Below are 19448 nucleotides of genomic sequence, written 5' to 3'. Positions count from 1 at the left end.
GAGCACCTGGACTTGGGTTAGGGGCTGGTACCAATGACAACTGTTTCATATGTGCATTTTCAGATGAAGAGAAGATTGAATTTGAGTGGAACACAGGCACCAACATGGATACTAACAAAGCAGCTTCTAATTTCCCTGTGGATCTCTCTGATTATCTTAAAAGCTTGCATATGTATGCCAACAGTCTCTTGGATCACAGAGTTCCTCAAACACACATGACTTTCCGGCACATGGGTTCCAAATTAATAGTTGTAAGTACAAATCAGTCAGTTGATAAGTACATGGTTATAAGGACTAATTACATACTCAACCCTGAGTTAGGTGAAAGAGGGTATCCAAAGATGGATAAGGTATGCTTCCTACCCCAGGGAATTCCTGAGGAGCAAAGAAACACTCATGCATGGTTAGTTACCCAATTACACCAGGCTGTATGTGATACATACCTAATGAATAGTACTAGGCAGAAGAATTTACTATGTCTATAATATCAAAGGAAGCTTTAGAAGCCTGGCTAGCAGTTTGACTATGTTATATATTCTTATAAAATACAGGAAGAGATCTATGACTAGCAACCAAAGTTCATAATTTTATGTGATTTGTTTTTAACCTTCAGTGCATCATCCAGTTTAATGATTGATCTGTCAAATATGGATTATCACCTAATGTTAATTGTACTTGGAGGCCCATCCATCCATACTTACTGCTCTAAAACCTTCTATTATTTTATAGGCAACAAATACATGGCTTCAGAAGGCTTCTGAGAGTCTTCCTTATGCCCAGAACTTGCAAGATCACCTCAGTGGATTCAAACAATTGTACTTCCAGAAAATGGGATTGCCAAACTTCCACATTCCAGAAAACCTCTTCTTGAAAAGGTAAAAAAAAAAAACAAACCAGAAAAATTTCTTGAACCATAGAAAGTAAACAGGATATTTTACTTATAATGTAGACTGTTTTTAAATTTACATTTTTAAGGGAAATAACTTATGCATCTTAAGGAGATTAATAACTGTAGCATAAGCACTGTGGCATTTTTGCATTATTGAACATGGATCTGAACGTGAACATCAATCCAACCAGAAAGAACCTAAGGAAGTAATTAGGGGATTCTGGTACATTCACCCAAAGAGGTTTTATTCACTGCAACCTGAATTTGAAAGCTGTCTAATTTTCCTCCATTAAAAGTGAACTCCCTTTGTTCAGGATCAAGATATGCTCATAATAGGTTGTGAGGATTTGAGAGTGGCTAGAGAAATTGCTGACTTTAGGCTGGCCATGGAGCTCTTGAAGGTCAGAACAGCCCTGGAGCATTGCATGAAGGCAGCACCTCAAGGGGATATTCACTTTTGCACTATAGCCCCATCCTTGTGGGGAAGTCAGATTTCAAACTGCTCAGCCCACTTCTCCATTTCCAAACGCACATGGAATGCTTTGCTTTATTTCACAACAGTAAAAAAAAAATCAGAGCATGAGCTGAAAAAACTATAGTCTTTTCTAGATTGACTATTCTCTGTATGATCTTCAGGGTTAAGAAAACAAGTGATCTGGGGGCGCCTGGGTGGCTTAGTTGGTTAAGCGTCCGACTTTCACTTAGGTCATGATCTCGCGGTTCGTGGGTTCGAGCCCCACGTCGGGCTCTGTGCTGACTGCCAGCTCAGAGCCTGGAGCCTGTTTCAGTCTGTGACTCCCTCTCTCTCTGACCCTCCCCTGCTCACGCTGTCTCTCTCTCTCTCTCTCCTAGAAATAAATAAAACATTTAAAAAAAAAAGAAAAGAAAAGAAAACAAGTGATCTGGGAGAACCTGGGTGGCTCAGTTGGTTTAAGTGTCCACCTCTTGGTTTTAGCTCAGGTCATAATCTTATGGTTTGTAAGTTCAAGCCCTGCATTGGGCTCCGTGCTGTCAGTACAGAATCTGCTTGGGATTCTCTCTCTCTCTCCCTCCCTCTGTCTCTAGCCCTCCCCTGCTTGTTCTCTGTCTCTCTCTGTCTCTCCTGTCTCTCTCTCTGTCTCTCTCTCAAAATAAATAAACTTTAAAAATGAAAAAAAAGAAAACAAGTGATCTGTGGGGCACATGGGCCTTTCCATAGTCTATGGCTGAGCAGCAAAATTTAATAGACCAAGTAAGTGTAAAATGGCTCAAGTCCACCAAAGTCTACTGAAGATAAGAGGAAAACATGTCAGTTTCAATCGACCCAGGACCCTCTTCCTTCACTACTAGTATATCTAACCAACAGGCTTCTTTGTGCTATAGAGGAGATAGGCCTGTGTGACCTTAGAAATGGATAAGGCTTATGAAGCATCCTCCTGCCGAGGAGTGGGGTCCTGGATAGGCAGTAGCTAGATCCTGTTGGAGTCATGCAAACAACAGTTCATTGCTTACACCATTTAAATTCTGCTCTTGTCCATTAGGATAATTTATCATCATATTCCAGGAACATAGTACATATGCATATGCATAGTACATAGTACATATACATATGTAGAAGCATAGTACTGAGAAGATTACAAAGTGCTTTTAGGTATCTCGTGCCAGTTCTGTGAGGTCAGCAGAAAGGGTACCATTATTCTCACGACACAGATAATATCTCAGAGAGGCAGACACACAGACGTGTCATCATTATTCGGTGGAAGCTAAAACTGTAATCCCTTATCACTGCCTCTCACACCTGCACTTTCCACAGATCCAGCTGCCTCATTTCAGTTTAGCAAATATGAAGTATCAAGTGTCACATGTGTGTAAGATACTAGATGAGGTGCAGTGAGAAAATAAAAACCAGTTAAGGTATCATCCTTCCTCCCAGAAGACACCATGTGGACACTGACAAATGAACAAACACATGCTAGCTATGTAAGCAGAATTGTGGCATGTTCTTTGAGATAGATGTAAAAGACTGACTCTTTGAAGGGTTTTGAATGGATTTGAATGTTTGATGAACAGAGGTAAAAGGCATGATTCCGAGCACAGAGAGTAGCAGGAGGAAAAGTGCGGTATGGGATTGGGAATGAATGCGGCACATGCCCCATTACTTGGAAGGTCAGATGGCAGCAGACTTTGAATTCTTGATGTCTGACTGTGGCAGACATTGTCCTTGTTGTTCATTTCAGTGATGGCCGGGTCAAATACACATTGAACAAGAACAGTATGGAAATTGAGATTCCTTTGCCTTTCGGTGGCAAATCTTCCAAAGATCTAAAGATGTTAGAGACTATTCGGACACCAGCCATCAACTTCAAGTCCGTGGAATTCTACCTGCCATCTCGGGAATTCCAAATCCCCACTTTTACCATTCCCAAGTCGTATCAACTGCGAATGCCTCTCTTGGGTGTTCTAGACCTCTCTACGAGCATCTACAGCAATTTGTACAACTGGTCCGCCTCCTACACTGGCGGCAACACCAGCACCAACACCAACCATTTGAAGCTTCAGGCTCAGTACTACATGAAGGCTGACTCTGTGGTTGATTTGCTTTCCTACAGTGTGCAAGGTGAGCCATGGTCAGACTAATTCATCACAGGCTCTGGAGGGATAGCTTCCTCTGGGAAGGAAAAGACTTGGCTTTATTACAGATAATAAACTTAGGAGCCGATTCATTTATTCAACTAATAGAAGTATTTATTTAAGCATATACTATGTACCAAGTATCCTACTAGGGCAGTAACATAGAAAGCAGACGGCTAAACTGGCAATGAAAATTCAATGTAGGAGGTGCTATGATAGGGTATAGTAGAGAAGTATAAGGCACAGAGAAGCACTTGATAAGGGAACCCAACAAGGTTGCAGTGGTCAGGGAAGTCTTTTGCTGTCCTATTTTATGTTTGTGATACCGATGGAGGAGACTTGCACAACTAACCCAGATCAGTGGAAGTTTATTTACTTTGGTTGGGCGGCAGGGTTGGGGGGACTTGATTATTTGAAGACTCTGAACATAGAAATTGGTCTGGAAATTTTACTACTTAATTTAACTAATGTGTTTTAATTTTTATGTCAGGATCTGGAGAAACAACCTATGACCGCAGGAACACATTCACATTATCATATGATGGGTCTCTACACCACAAATTTCTGGATTCAAAGATGGTATTCAGTCACACAGAAAAAATTAGAAATAATCCAGTCTCCAAAAGCTTGCTAACATTTGATGCTTCTAGTGCCTGGGGACCTCAGATGTCTGCGTCAGTACATGTGGACTCAAAAAAGAAACATCACTTGTATGTCAAGGAAGTCAAGATTGATGGGCAGTTCAGAGTCTCTTCGTTACATGCCAAAGGCACATATGGTCTTTCTTATCAGAGGGATTCTACCACTGGCCAGTTAAGTGGAGAGTCCAACCTGAGGTTTAACTCCTCCTACCTCCAGGGAACCAACCAAATAATAGGAAGATATGAGGATGGAATTGTCTCCTTAACCTCCACCTCGGATCTGCAAGGTGGCATTGTTAAAAATACTGCTTCCCTAAAATATGAGAACTATGAGCTGACTGTGAAATCTGACACGGATGGGAAGTACGAGGACTTTGCCACGTCTAACAAAGTGGATCTCACCTTCTCTAAGCAAAATGCATTGCTACGTTCTGAATATCAGGCTGATTACAAGTCATTGAGATTCTTCACCCTACTTTCTGGAACGCTCAATTCCCATGGCCTTGAATTAAATGCTGATATTTTGGGCACGGACAAAACTAATAGTGGTGTTCACAAAGCAACACTAAGGATTGCCCGAGATGGAATGTCTACCAGTGCAATGAGCAACTTGAGGTATAGTCCACTGGTGCTGGAGAATGAGGTGAATGCAGCCCTTGGCCCCTCTGGGGCATCTGTGAGACTAACAATGAATGGCCGCTTCAGGGAACACAATGCAAAATTCAGTCTAGATGGAAAAGCTGCCCTCACAGAGATATCCTTGGGAAGTGCTTATCAGGCCATGATTTTGGGTGTTGACAGCAAAAATATCTTCAACTTCAAAATCAGCCAGGAGGGACTTAAGCTTTCAAATGACATGATGGGCTCCTATGCTGAAATGAAGCTTGACTACACAAACAACCTGAATATTGCAGGGTTATCACTGGACTTCTCTTCCAAACTTGACAACATTTATAGCTCTGACAAGTTTTATAAGCAAAATTTTAACTTACAGCTACAGCCCTATTCACTTGTAACTACTTTAAACAATGACCTGAAATTCAGCGCTCTGGATCTGACCAACAGTGGGAAATTACGGCTAGAGCCCCTGAAGCTGAATGTAGGTGGGAACATAAAAGGAGTCTACCAAAATAATGAAATAAAACACATCTACACCATTTCTTATGTTGACTTATCCGCAAGTTATAAGACAGACACTGTAGCTAAAGTGCAGGGTACAGAGTTCAGCCATCGGCTCAACACAAACATCGCTGGGCTGGCTTCAGCCATTGACATCAGTACAAACTACAATTCTGACACACTCCATTTCAGCAACATTTTTCACTCTGTGATGGCGCCATTTACAATGACCATTGATGCACATACAAATGGCAATGGGAAACTGAGTTTCTGGGGAGAGCATACTGGGCAGCTGTATAGCAAATTCCTGTTGAAAGCAGAGCCTCTGGCCCTTACTCTCTCTCATGATTACAAAGGATCCACAAGTCACCATCTCCCATTGAAGAGCAGCATCAGTACTGCTCTTGATCACAAAGTCAATGCCCTGATCACTCTGGCTGAGCAGACCACCAATTGCAAACTCAAGATCCAGCTGAACAAAAATGAATACAACCAGGACTTCAGTTCTTACAATACCAAAGACAAAGTTGGTGTGGAGCTTAGCGGACAAGCCCTGGCTGATTTTGCCATGCTGGACTTCTCGATTCAAGTGCCATTTTTCCTCAGTGAACCCACCAACATAATTGATGCTTTAGGGATGAGGGATGTTATTGATCAGCCCCAAGAATTCACTATTGTTGCTTTTGTAAAATATGATAAGAATCAAGATGTTCACACCATCAACCTCCCATTCTTTAAAATCCTGCCAGAATATTTTGAGGAGAAACGAATGGTCATTATAACAGCACTGGAAACCATACAGAGAGAATTGAAAGTCATCAATATTGATCAATTTGTGATGAAATACAGAGACGCCTTGGACAAATTCCCACAGCAAGTTAATGATTATCTGAATGCATTAAATTGGGAGAGTCAAGTTGCGAGTGCCAAGGAAAAACTAACTGCTTTCACAAAAAATTATAGGATGACAGAAAATGATCTAAAAATTGCATTGAACAATACCATAATCGACTTTAATGAAAAACTATCTCAACTACAAACATATGTGATACAATTTGATCAGTATATTGAAGACAATTATGATTTACATGATTTTAAAACAGCAATTGCTGAGATTATTGATCGAATCATTGAAATATTGAAAACTCTTGATGACCATTACCATATCCATGGAAATTTAGTAAAAACAATCCATGACTTATATTTGTTTATTGAAAAGATTGATTTTAACAGAATTGGAAGTAGTACTGCATCATGGATTCGAAATGTGGATACTAAGTATCAAATCAGAATCCAGATGCAAGAAAAATTGCAACAGCTCAAGACACAGATTCAGAATATAGACATGCAGGACCTTGCTGAACGGTTAAAACAACAGGTTGAGGCTACGGATGTCAGAGTTCTTTTATATAAGCTGAGAGCTACAATTCCATTTCAAAGAATAAAAGAAATTATTGAGCACATCAAATACTATGTTATCCATCTCATGGAAGATTTTGTAGTAGCTGAGAAAATCAATGCTTTTGGAGCCGAGGTCCATAAGTTAATTAAGATGTATAAAATAGACCAACACATCCAGGGTTTAATGGATGCATCAGTACAATTGGCCAATGAATATAATTTGGAGAAGACTGTTCAGCAGCTAAGTAATATCCTACAACAAGTTAAGATAAAAGATCACTTTGAGAAATTTGTTAGGCTTATTGATGATGCTATCAAGCAATTTAAAGAACTGTCTTTTAAAAAAATCATTGAAGAAGTAAACAGATTCCTTGATATGTTGATAAAGAAATTAAGGTCATTTGATTATCACCAGTTTGTAGATGAAACCAATAACAAAATCCGTGAAGTGACTCAGAGAATCAATGATGAAATTCAGGCCCTGGAACTTCCAAAGAAAGCTAAAGCACTACCACTGATTGTGGAGGACATCAAGGCCATGGTCTTAGTCCATCTGGAAAACATGAAGGACATCCATATAACCTTATTCTTTGATTGGTTACAGGAGGCTTTAAGTTCAGTATCTTTAACTTCCATGAAAGCCAAATTCCAAGAGACTCTGGAAGATATACGAGACAGAGTGTATCAAATGGACATTCAGCAGGAAATTCAGCGATACCTGTCCCTGGTAGGCCAGGTTTACAGCACACTTGTCACTTATATTTCTGATTGGTGGACTCTTGCTGCTAAGAACCTTAGTGACTTTGCAGAACAGTATTCTCTCCAAGCCTGGGCTGAAAACCTGAAAGCACTGGTAGAAAAAGGGTTCACTATTCCTGAAATCCAGACCATCTTTGGGACCATCCATGCCTTTGAAGTCAGTCTCCGTGCTCTTCAGGAGGCTACATATCAGACTCCTGACTTCATAGTCCCCCTGACAGATTTAAAGATTCCATCAGTTCAGATCAACTTCAAAAGTTTGAATGATATAAAAATCCCATCCAGGATTGCCACACCAGAGTTTACCATCCTTAATACCTTCCATGTTCCTTCCTTTACAATTGACTTGATAGAAATAAAAGCAAAGATCATCAGAACCATTGACCAAATGCTGTCCAGTGAGCTGCAGTGGCCAGTTCCAGAAATTTACCTGGGGCACCTGAAGGGGCTAGACACCATTCTTGCTGGAATCACTGTGCCAGACTTCCATTTTCCGGAAATCACAATTCCAGAATTCGTAATTCCAAATCTCGATTTAAAAAATTATCAAACTCCTGACCTTCACATACCAGAATTCCAGCTTCCCCACCTGGCACACACAGTTGAAGTCCCTTCTTTTGGCAAGCTGCATGGCATTTTGAAAATCCAATCTCCCTTTCTCATATTAGATGCAAATGCCAACATTCAGAATGTAACTACTTCGGGGAACAAGGCAGAGATCGCAGCTTCCATCACTGCCAAAGGAGAGTCCAAATTAGAAGTTCTCAATTTTGATTTTCAAGCCAATGCACAGCTTTCAGACCCTAATATTAATCCACCAGTTATGAAGCAATCCATGAAGTTCTCCAGCATGTACCTGAAAACAGAGCATGAGAGTGAAGTGCTGTTTTATGGAAATGCCATTGAGGGAAAATCAAATACAGTGGCAGGTTTACACACAGAAAAAAATACACTGGAATTTAGTAATGGTATGCTTCTCAGGATAAACAATCAGCTTACTCTGGACAGCAACACAAAGTACTTCCACAAATTGAACATCCCCAAATTGGACTTCTCCAGCCAGGCTGAGCTGCATAATAAAATAAAAACCCTGTTGGAAGCTAGACACATAGCATGGACTTCTTCTGGAATAGGGTCATGGAAATGGGCATGCCAGACATTCTCAGATGAAGGGGAACATGAATCACAAGTTAGCTTTACTGTGGAAGGACCCATCACTTCCTTTGGATTGTCTAATAAGATCAATAGCAAACACCTAAGATTAAGCCAAAACGTGGCTTATGAATCTGGCTTCCTCGACTTTTCTAAATTTGAAATCCAGTCACAGGTTGAATCCCAGTATGTGGGCCTCAGTGTTCTAGCTGCTAAAGGCACAGCATTGCTTGGAGAATGGAAGGCAGAGATAACTGGCAATCATGACGCTCATTTAAATGGAAAAGTTATTGGAACTTTGAAAAATTCTCTCTTCTTTACAGCACAGCCATTTGAGATTACTGCATCCACGAAAAATGAGGGGAATTTGAAAGTTAGTTTTCCATTAAAATTGATAGGTAAGGTGGACTTTCTGAATAATTATGCACTGTTTTTGAGTCCTAGTGCCCAGCAAGCAAGCTGGCAAGCAAGTGCCAGGTTCAATCAGTATAAGTACCATCAAAATTTCTCTGCTGGAAACAATGAGAACACCATTGAGGCCCATGTAGGAATAAATGGAGAAGCCAATCTGGATTTCCTGAACATTCCTTTAACAATTCCTGAAATGACTCTACCTTACACAGTATTCACAATTCCTCAGGTGAAAGATTTCTCCTTATGGGAAAAAACCGGCTTGAAGGAATTCTTAAAGACAAGAAAGCAATCATTTGATTTAAATGTAAAGGCTCAGTATAAGAAAAACAAAGACCAGTATTCCATCCCAATTCCTTTTTATGTGAAAGATTTCCAGGCATTGAGTATCCCAAACAATATTTTAATTCCAGCCATGGGCAATATTACCTATGATTTTTCCTTTAAGTCAAGTGTCATCACACTGAATACCAATGCTGGACTTTATAACCAGTCAGATATTGTTGCCCATTTCCTTACTTCCTCTTCTTCTGTCATTGATGCACTGCAGTACAAATTAGAAGGCACCTCAAGTTTGACAAGAAAAAGAGGCTTGAAGCTAGCCACAGCTTTGTCTCTGAGTAACAAATTCATGGAAGGCAATCATGACAGTACTATTAGTTTGACCAAGAAAGCCATGGAAGCATCAGTGACAACGTCTGCAAAAGTCCAAATTCCCACTTTGAGAATGAATTTCAAACAAGAACTTAATGGAAATACCAAGTCAAAGCCTACCGTCTCTTCATCCATTGAATTAACATATGATTTCAATTCCCCCAACCTGTACTCTACTGCTAAGGGGGCAGTTGACCACAAACTCATCTTAGAAAGCCTTACCTCTTACTTTTCCATTGAATCATCTTTCAAAGGAGATACCAAGGGTTCAGTCCTTTCACAGGAATATTCTGGAATTATTGCCAGTGAGGCCAGCACTTATTTGAATTCCAAGAGTACTAGGTCTTCAGTGAAGCTGCAAGGGGCTTCCAAAGTCGATGGTATCTGGAACCTTGAAGTAAAAGAAAATTTTGCTGGAGAAGCCACTATCCGACGTATCTATGCCATCTGGGAACACAATACAAAAAACCATTTACAGCTAGAGGGCTTTTTAACATCTGGAGAGCAAACAAGCAAAGCCACCCTAGAACTCTCCCCATGGAAAATGTCAGCCCTTGTTCAGGTCCGTGCAAGTCAGCCCAATTCCCTCCTTGATATCAATTACCTTGGCCAGGATGTGTCCCTGAGTGCTAACTCTGAGAATCAGAAGGTTAGCTGGAAAAGTGAGGTCCAGGTTCATTCTGGGTTTTTCCAGAACAATGTACACCTTTCCAATGACCAAGAAGAGGCACGCCTTGACATTGCAAGTTCCTTAAAAGTGTCCCTATGGTTCCTCAAAGACATTGCCCTACCAGTTTATGACAAGAGCTTATGGGACCTCCTAAAGCTAGATGTAACCACCAGCATTGATAGAAAACAGCATCTTCATGCTTCGACTTCCCTCGTGTACACCAAAAACCCCAATGGCTATCATTTCTCTGTCCCTGTGCAAGAATTGGCCGATAAATTCATTATTCCCAGACTGAAATTAAATGGACTAAATTCAGGTCTTGTGATACCTACATTCCAAGTCCCATTTACTGATCTTCAGGTTCCATCCTACACATTTGATTTCAGTGAAATAAAAATCTACAAGAAGCTAAGCACTTTGCCATTTGCCCTCAATATACCAACACTACCCAAAGTGAAATTCCCCCAAGTTGATGTGTTAACAAAATATTCTGAACCAGAAGATGCCTCTGTTCCTTTTTTTGAAATAACTGTACCTGCATCTCAGTTAACTGTGTCCCAATTCACCCTTCCAAAAAGTATTTCAGTTGGCAGTGCTGTTGGGTATCTAAATGAGGTGGCCAACAAGATTGCAGACTTTGAGTTGCCAGCCATTACCTTCCCTGAGCAGACTATTGAAATTCCTTCCATTAAGTTCTCTGTACCTGCTGGAATTTTCATTCCTTCCTTTGGAGCGCTGACTGCACACTTTGGAGTGGCTTCTCCCCTGTATAATGCTACTTGGAGCACTGGTTTGAAAAACAAAGTAGAATACATTGAAACATTCCTCAATTCTACATGCAGTTCAACCATTCAGTTCCTGGAATATGATCTAAATGGTAAGAAAATGTCCTGACTCCTCTTCTAGATGCTATATATTTGCAATGAGAGTTGTGAATAAATAAGTACATACTGTATATGACTGGAAGCACCATGACTCTCCATAGCAAAATTTTAAAAAGAAAGATATATACCCCACATACAAAAACCACCCTGTAGAAAATCTACTGACATTCAAAGGGAATCAATTCAAAGAAAATATATTTTTTCTGTGATTATTTTTTAGGACCAATCATATCTCCTTCTATTTCTTCTTAAATGTGGGTTGCATGTTTCAAATATGTAAAGTATATAGTTAAGATAGAACTCTCTTGGCTTTCACAATGAAAATACTATGTCCGGCAGTTACTAATCTAACAAAATATAACATCTCTCCTCTACAGTTGTGGGAATACACAAAATTGAAGATGGCGTATTCTTCTATAGGACAAAGGGAACATTTGCACACCATGACATCAGTGCAGAATATAAAGAAGATTACAAATATCAAGGACTTCAGTATGGAACTTTTATGGAAATCTCATGCCTTTTCAAATCATTCTGATTTTTTTTTTCCATCTCCATACCCTTTTCACAATGGCTCATCTGCTTTTCTTCTTTCAGGGACTGGAAAGAAGAAATTCGCCTTGACATCACCAGCCCAACATTCACTGATGTTCATCTGCACTACCAACTAAGTAAGAATAGCCTCTCCTCCTCGGTGGCCTCCCCAGCCATAGGCACTGTGGCCTTGGACTTGGAAGACAATAACAATACTTTGAAATGGAACTTGTACTACCGCCCTCAGGTGAGTCCCATCTAATGTGTTACACACCCCAAGAGTGAGTAGAGAATTTGGCCATTCAATTCCACTCAATGCGAAGTATTCTCTCAGGGCTTTCCCAAAGTAGAGGAAACCAAGCAGTGAGTAGGTTGAACTTTTTCTCTAAGAAACTATTCTCCAGAATGTATTACAATGATTTTATTGATTGTAATTATTAGATGTACACACAATACCCTATTTCCACTATCATTTTATTACTTTTTGGAATATTTATAAAGATGAGGTTATGGAGCACCTGGATGGCTCAGTCAGTTAAGCATCTGACTTTGGCTCAGGTCACGATCTTGTAGTTTGTGAGTTTGAGCCCCGTGTCAGGCTCTGTGCTGACAGCAGGCCTGGAGCCTACTTCAGATTCTGTGTCTCCCTCTCTCTCTGCCCCTCCCCTGCTTGTGTTTTCTCTCTCTCGCTCACTTTCTCTCTCTCAAAAATAAACAACCATTTTAAAAGTTTAAACAAAAAGAAAGATAAGATTATGTCCCATCACCTAAATCATGAGCAAATTCTGCTATGTACTGAATACAGTTTTCAAATAATGGTTTCCAAACTATTTGAGGTTTCAGAATTCTTCCCCACAATAGAAGTGTTAGCTGAGATATGCCAAATTTCTCTCATGTACTCTACAAGCTCTGCTGGGCCAAATCAAAGATGCTATTAGTAGAGAAGAAGCAGCCATCAGGTTCTATTGCTAAAGTTTGTCATAGGTTTGGAGAATGAATGGCTCCTGATACTGGTATTCTAGGACTCTGCTAGATCATCTCTGGACTTTTTCCTTTTTCCTACTTCTCCTTTCTCTGAATTAGCCTTTTCCTCTGTCTTTCTCCACTTTTTCCTCCTCTTCTCCCTTCCCCTCCTCCTTGCCATCCTCCTCCTTCCCCTCTGCATCCTCCTTCCTCCTCCCCCTCCTCCTCCTTCTTTCATAATTTTCAGTTCTAAGAAGGCCTTAATGTTAAGTGTTACTGTGTAAATGCCATGCATAATTTTATTCTTTATGGAGCATATGATAAAGAGGAATTAACAACAGTGAACTTGTTTAACCGTAAGTCAAACACATGAACTGACATATGAAAGATAAACCCCCTTCAGAATATGAAAGATCCTCTGATCTTTACTTTTAACTGCTAATGAAGTTTCACTGTAGTATATTATGTAATCAGGATAATTGAAAACATGTTCTTTTCATCCTTTTTTTTTTTTTTGGTTTTAGTACTCTCTAGATAAAAAACTCAACATATTCAAAACTGAGTGGAGGTACCAGGAATCCGATGATAAAAGTCAGATCAAAGTCAGCTGGGAAGAAGAGGCAGTGTCTGAACTACTAAGCTCTCTTAAAGACAATGTGCCTAAGGCCACGGGTGTCCTTTATGACTATGCCAACAAGTACCACCAAGCACACACAGGACTCGATATGAGAGATGCTTCTTTAAAACTGAGAAGAAATCTGCAGAACAGTGTGGAGTGGGCCTATCAAGGCACCACGAGGCAGATTGATGAGGTGGAGATGAGGCTCCAACGGGTAGCCAGAGGCACCACTCAAACCTACCAACAGTGGAAGGACAAGGCCCAGGATCTGTACCATGAGCTGTTGGCTCAGGAGGGCCAAACTGATTTCCAGGGACTCCAGAATAAGGTGTTTGACAGACTAATGGGAGTCACTGAGGAATACAAAGACGTAATCAGTCATCAGATTGACTCATTGATTGACTTTCTAAAGTTCACCAGATTCCAGCTCCCAGGAAAAGCCGGGACGTACTCGAGAGATGAACTCCTCACTATGGTCATGAAGGAAGTAGGGCAGGTGCTATCACAGGTATATTCAAAAATCCATAGTGGGTTAGAAATACTGTTTTCCTATTTCCAAGACCTGATGGAGAAATCTGAGTTAATCAAGGACATAGAGATTAAATTTTCTTTTAATTCAGAGAGCTATAAACTAAGAAATGTAATCTTGGAGTTTGGGAGACTGTTGAAATCTTTATCACAAGAGCTCCAGAATGCATTTAATAACCTTCAGTCTATCAAGACTACAGAGATGCTAAGTAATCTTAAGATATATTTAGAAAGAGTTTTCCAAGAGATAGAAGAAGAAATTCGACGCTTAAAGGAAAAGAAATTTACTTATCTCATTAATGATATTCAACACATGATCAACATAATCTTCAAAAAATATATTCCATTTGCTTTTGAATTCCTGAAAATTGTCTTTAACAAGTTTAATGAACTTGTTGAAAACCAACTTCGGAAAATTTCTCAACAGCTCCATCAGCTCATAAAGGATCTTCACAAAGAATATGTTCATCCAAGTATGGTCATCTGGACAGAGAGGTATTATGAACTTGAAAAAATGATCATCAGCTTGATCGAGAAACCAGTGGATCTCCTTATAGACTTCCATTCCGAATACACTATTGGTGCTGCTGGTTTGGTTTCCCAACTCTCAAATCAAATTGAGCAGTTTGTGCAGAAAGATATCCAGGAATACCTTAGCATCCTTACTGATGCAGATGGAAAAGGGAAAGAGAAGATTGCAGAGCTTTCTACCAATGCTCAGGAAACAATTAAAAGCCAGGCCACTGCATTGAAGGAAATCATTTCTGATTACCACCAGCAGTTCAGATATAAACTACAGGATTTTTCAGACCAGCTCTCTGATTACTATGAAAAATTCATTACTGAGTCCAAAAGATTGATTGACCTGTCCACTCAAAACTACCACATGTTTTTGAGATATATCATTGAATTACTGAAAGAGCTACAATCGGCCACATTCAATAACATGATCCCTTACATAAAAGTTTCTCCAGGAGAATTTACTATCACCTTCTAATTTTAAATGCAATTCTCATTTATTCTTCTGTTCCTATCAAACTCTCATATAGTAGGGGAAAAACTCAAATTGTATGTATTAATATAACTATACAGTGAGCCAGCCTTGTGGCAAGCAGTTGACTATAAACAGAAGCACATATGAACTGGGTCTGCACTGGAGCTGGCATCAGATTGCTAAAAATCTCTGAACTATGGGAAATAACATTTTTTGCAAATTAAAGAAAATCAGGATCTGAGTTGTTTTACTAAACTTGGGGGAGGGAAAACAAATAAATGAGTTCTTTATTGTGTATCATAGCACTCACTTTGGCTCAATCATATCAAAAGATAGCAATGTCTGGCATTTCAAAACCTGTTGAAGAATACACACTTACTTTAGATTAATACAATAAAAGGGGAAAGGAAGACTTTGAGGAGGGAAATATTTTGCCACCTAAAAAAATTAAAAGGTAACTGATATTGGATTGTATTTACCAACTGAAAAGGAAAAACTGTTTGCAAGAGCTTTCACATAATTTGATCCCAAGAAGCATCTCATTTGTCTTCATGTGCCGCACAGTCTTCCCCACCCACCAGTCTGTTTTTGCCAGGCAAGGCTGTCTGCTGGACTGAGATCAACCAACAGGCTCCTTATCTCACTCAGCCTGCCAGAATTGGAGAAAAGGATGGCTAGGAAGTTCTGGCCCTCAGGGCTTCATGATATCAGGGACCTCAGAAGTCTCCCTGATGCTTAGGCAGGATCCATTCAAGGCACAGAAAGTAAGAGTGGAAAAGGGGACATGGGGATATGTATTCCTAACATTTCTGGGATCAAGCACACATTTATGTTCTTGAATTTTCTCATTTCTCCATATTTAATATCTAACAATCCCAAGTAAAATCAAAATTCCTGCCACATCCACTTATCTCAAACTCTTGTTGTTAAACACTGGCAACCCCCCAGTCAGAGCATCCAAGCTTAGCTCTAGGGAAGCTACAAAGGGAAAGCTACAAAGAAGCTATGTAGGACAACCATCACTAATATCTTTGGGAAGTTTAGCTCTTCCTTTCCTTTTAATGGTATTGAATAACAAAAGAAAGGTGTGATCTTTAGGGAATAGAAAATGGGAGATTACTATTCCCTTCAAGTCCTGTATGAGGTTTGTTCGGAAAAGACCCTTTAGATCCCAAAATACCTTCAACCTCTACCATATTTCATAAAGTTTTCACATTCCATTGGTGAAGCTCACTGTTAAAAGACACAAGCATTACCTGTAAAAGAAAAGCACATTAGCTTATTTCTATATTACCGGTATTTTTTGGAACTGAGGAGCCAGAAAGAGTCCCTAAGGAGGTAGAATATATGGTAGTGATGAATCTTGTATTCAAGGAAAGTCTGTTGGATAATCAGTCAATGGATGGCATTGATTCAATGGATGTCCATCTGATGGATGGACAGATGGATGGATAGATGGATGGATGAATGGACAGACAGTTGAGTAAATTAATGAGTGGGTATATGAAGGCTTAGTTCCAAATGTAATAGCAGGAGGAAAATTATGCCCAGGTACCAGGGCATCACATGAGTGGTCCTAGGCATAGTCCTACAAGAGTTTCCCTGATGAGCTCTGAGTAGTAAGAATGTACTAAGGGTTCAAATTGAAAGGAGGTCTTGAATTATGGCTTAAATTTGAGGGGAACAAGGAGTCCAAGGTTTCTGGTATTCACATGACAATATCTGTACCTAAAGCATGAGAGCAGGAATAAACACAAACTCAAAATGATCATGTAATCACACAATATGACCTATTCAGTTCTCTGACTAGTATCCCTTTTATGAAGTGCTCCTGGATGGCTTAGAATATCTTCATTATCCGCCATAAAGTTGGAATAAGGGATACTTGGGAGGGCTTGAACTTTGCTTGATTTCCTTGGTCTTCTACTACAAATCAGGACACACCTCTAGGTTCAATTACTGACTACATTCCTTATTTACTTATAGCTTTGGACAGCTTATTTCCCTTCTGCGAGCCCATTTTCTTAACTACAAAGTAAGGCTAATGTTTATCCTACCTGTCTTTGAAAGGCTGTTCATAAAAGTCAGTTGAAATAATAAATGCAAAAGAGCTTTGCAACCTTTAATGTTGTACAGAAAACAAGTGCCATGATTATTAGGTGACAATGTAAATGAGATTATGGCAAGGAGATAGAATAGAGGCAAAGAGACCTATCCAGTTCAATAAACATTCATAAATGCTTCTATACACTAAGCACAAAGGATCTAGAGAGTAGATTAAGATTCAGTTCCTAGAATCTGTCCATTTATCAATCATAGGTGGAATGTATTGTCTCCTTATGGATATAAACAAAGCAACTATGAGGGTTTATAATAGGAAAGAACGAGAATCTAGACGTTTTCATGGAGAATGTTGGAATGAATCCTGAAGATACATTGACAAGTGATAAGGGAGAAAGGGTAGTCTAGATCAAGAAAAACATGAGGAAAGAAAGGATAGCTGGGTGTGTTTGGGAGACACTGGATCATCCAGTGGCCAGAGCACAGGAAAAGCAAGGGGAGGCAAGATTGGAAAGGCGGGACTGGCAATATTGCAGAGAGCTCAAAAGCCAGAGTGAAAGGTGGTAACTTCTTTGCTGGAAAAGCATCCAAGGACAGTTTGGGAGCAGGAAGGGTGATAGGAGTTGTGATTTAAGAAAACTGATAGGACAATTCATGCAGGATAAATTGTAATGGGATGAATATGGATATGAAGCTGTGCCAGGATCCGAATGAAAGATGCTGAGTGCCTTAGCCAAGTCATAGTTGCCGGACATGGTGAGAAGGGATAGAATATAAGAAGCATCATGAAGGCCTAAATGATAGAACCAAGGGGCTCATTGTTTAGAACAGAAGCGATGGGTTCAAAAGCTGTAAGAAAGGGAGCTGCCTTGGTAAATCACTGGAATCAAGAGGGTACAAGAGGGTACAGTGGACCCCAGAAGAGTAAGGAAGAAGAAAGGGTGAAGCAGCCTTGAGAGTTGTGAAATTTTGAACCTGCATGATATGTAGGAGCTATTGGGCATCAACAGAAGCAGGAGGAATGTGTTGGGGGCAGATTATTGATGTAAAACATGGACTCACAGGGGCGGCTGGGTGGCTTAGTCGGTTAAGCGTCCGACTTTCGCTTAGGTCATCATCTCGCGGTTCCTGGGTTCGAGCCCCGCGTCGGGCTCTGTGCTGACTGCCAGCTCAGAGCCTGGAGCCTGTTTCAGTCTGTGACTCCCTCTCTCTCTGACCCTCCCCTGCTCACGCTGTCTCTCTCTCTCCTAGAAATAAATAAAACATTAAAAAAAAAAACATGGACTCATAGACTATCACAGCTGAAAAGGAACTATGGTAACTTTCAAGTTGCCGTGGTGTGCCCAAACAGAAATAACTAGCAGGCTATTAAGCTGCAAATGTGGGCAAGAGAGACAATATTCAAAGGAAGAGAGACAAAGGAGAATTTTAACTGAATATTGTATTAATTTTATGACCTTTTAAGTGTCTTTAGAAACTTAAGAAAACAAAGAGTTTGTTTTTCTCATGCAATTAATTAGGTATTATCTTGAGACTGGGCCAACATATATGTCTTTTTTTTCTGAAGAAGTAATTTAAATTTATTGCGAGAAGAAAAACAGGAATGAAATACTTTATTGCAATTTTTTAATTGTGGTGAAATAGATGTAACATGAAAGTTGCCATTTTAATCATTTTTTAAGTGTACCATTCAGGAGCATTAATTACATTCACAATGTTGTACAGCTATCACTATTTCCAAAACTTTTTCATCATCCCAAATAGAAACTCTGTATGCTATAGATTATTAATCTTTTAAAAACATACTGTGAGGACTGGGTGGCTCAGTCAGTACAGCATCCAACTCTTGATTTCAGTTCAGGTCATGATCTCACACTCTTGAAACCAATCCTTGTGTCAGGCTCTACACTGGGTGTGGAGCCTGCTTAAGATTCTCTCTTTCCCTCTGCACTTCCCCACTTCGAGCACATGCATGCACTCTCTCTTTCTCTCAAAAAACAAACAAAAATGCTATGAGATGATGTGGAAAGTCCTACCGTAAACACAGATATTCTTTCCATAAAACCAATAGCCAACCTCTCAAACCAAAAAAGAAATGAAATCATGGAGCCCAGCCCAGGTCCCTGCAACTTTGGAAGTATGATCAAGTTGTGTGCTTTAGTTTGACTCCCAGTAACTGCCTAGAGTAGTCATGTTGTGCCCACAATATTATAATTAATGAATTCACTGGGAGTGAGCCCCACCAGATGCATTTAGAGCTAACTACATTTTCTTTGCTTTTCACTTGAAGGCTGGTTAGTTGAGGAGCTCAATTCCCCTTTATTGGTAAGCTGAGCAAAGCCCCCTTAACTTCTTATTCTATGTCCCCTTTCTGGCTCTAATTTATCACTTAGTTCCCAATTCAGTTAGAGAAGGGACCAAGTTGGCCCTCAAACGGAAACTACAATATGGGAGCCAGAGTGGACAGATGTTCTCTCTAAAAATGTCTAATAACCAGAGATAAATGTGCAGAAAAAGACCCTACCTCTTAGCTCATCTCCTTGTCTTGCTGTTTCATAT

The 19448-nt window shown here is 39.9% G+C and overlaps 1 protein-coding gene across 1 annotated transcript in view; it reads left to right on the top strand.

Moving 5' to 3' along the window:
- APOB (apolipoprotein B) overlaps positions 1-15125 on the top strand; it is a 39156-nt gene extending 24031 nt beyond the window's left edge. The window contains exons 23-29 of the mRNA XM_039222451.1: positions 64-251; positions 730-875; positions 3106-3485; positions 3990-11183; positions 11568-11682; positions 11788-11971; positions 13212-15125. Of these exons, the coding sequence (XP_039078382.1) occupies positions 64-251; positions 730-875; positions 3106-3485; positions 3990-11183; positions 11568-11682; positions 11788-11971; positions 13212-14831 (9827 nt within the window). The 3' untranslated portion in view covers positions 14832-15125. The remainder of the gene's footprint in view (positions 1-63; positions 252-729; positions 876-3105; positions 3486-3989; positions 11184-11567; positions 11683-11787; positions 11972-13211) is intronic.
- The last annotated feature ends 4323 nt before the right edge of the window (positions 15126-19448 follow it).

Source organism: Hyaena hyaena, unplaced genomic scaffold (assembly GCF_003009895.1).
Source record: "Hyaena hyaena isolate Hyena2069 unplaced genomic scaffold, ASM300989v1 scaffold_1131, whole genome shotgun sequence".
Lineage (NCBI taxonomy): Eukaryota > Metazoa > Chordata > Mammalia > Carnivora > Hyaenidae > Hyaena > Hyaena hyaena.
This window is presented reverse-complemented; position numbering and strand designations above follow the sequence as displayed.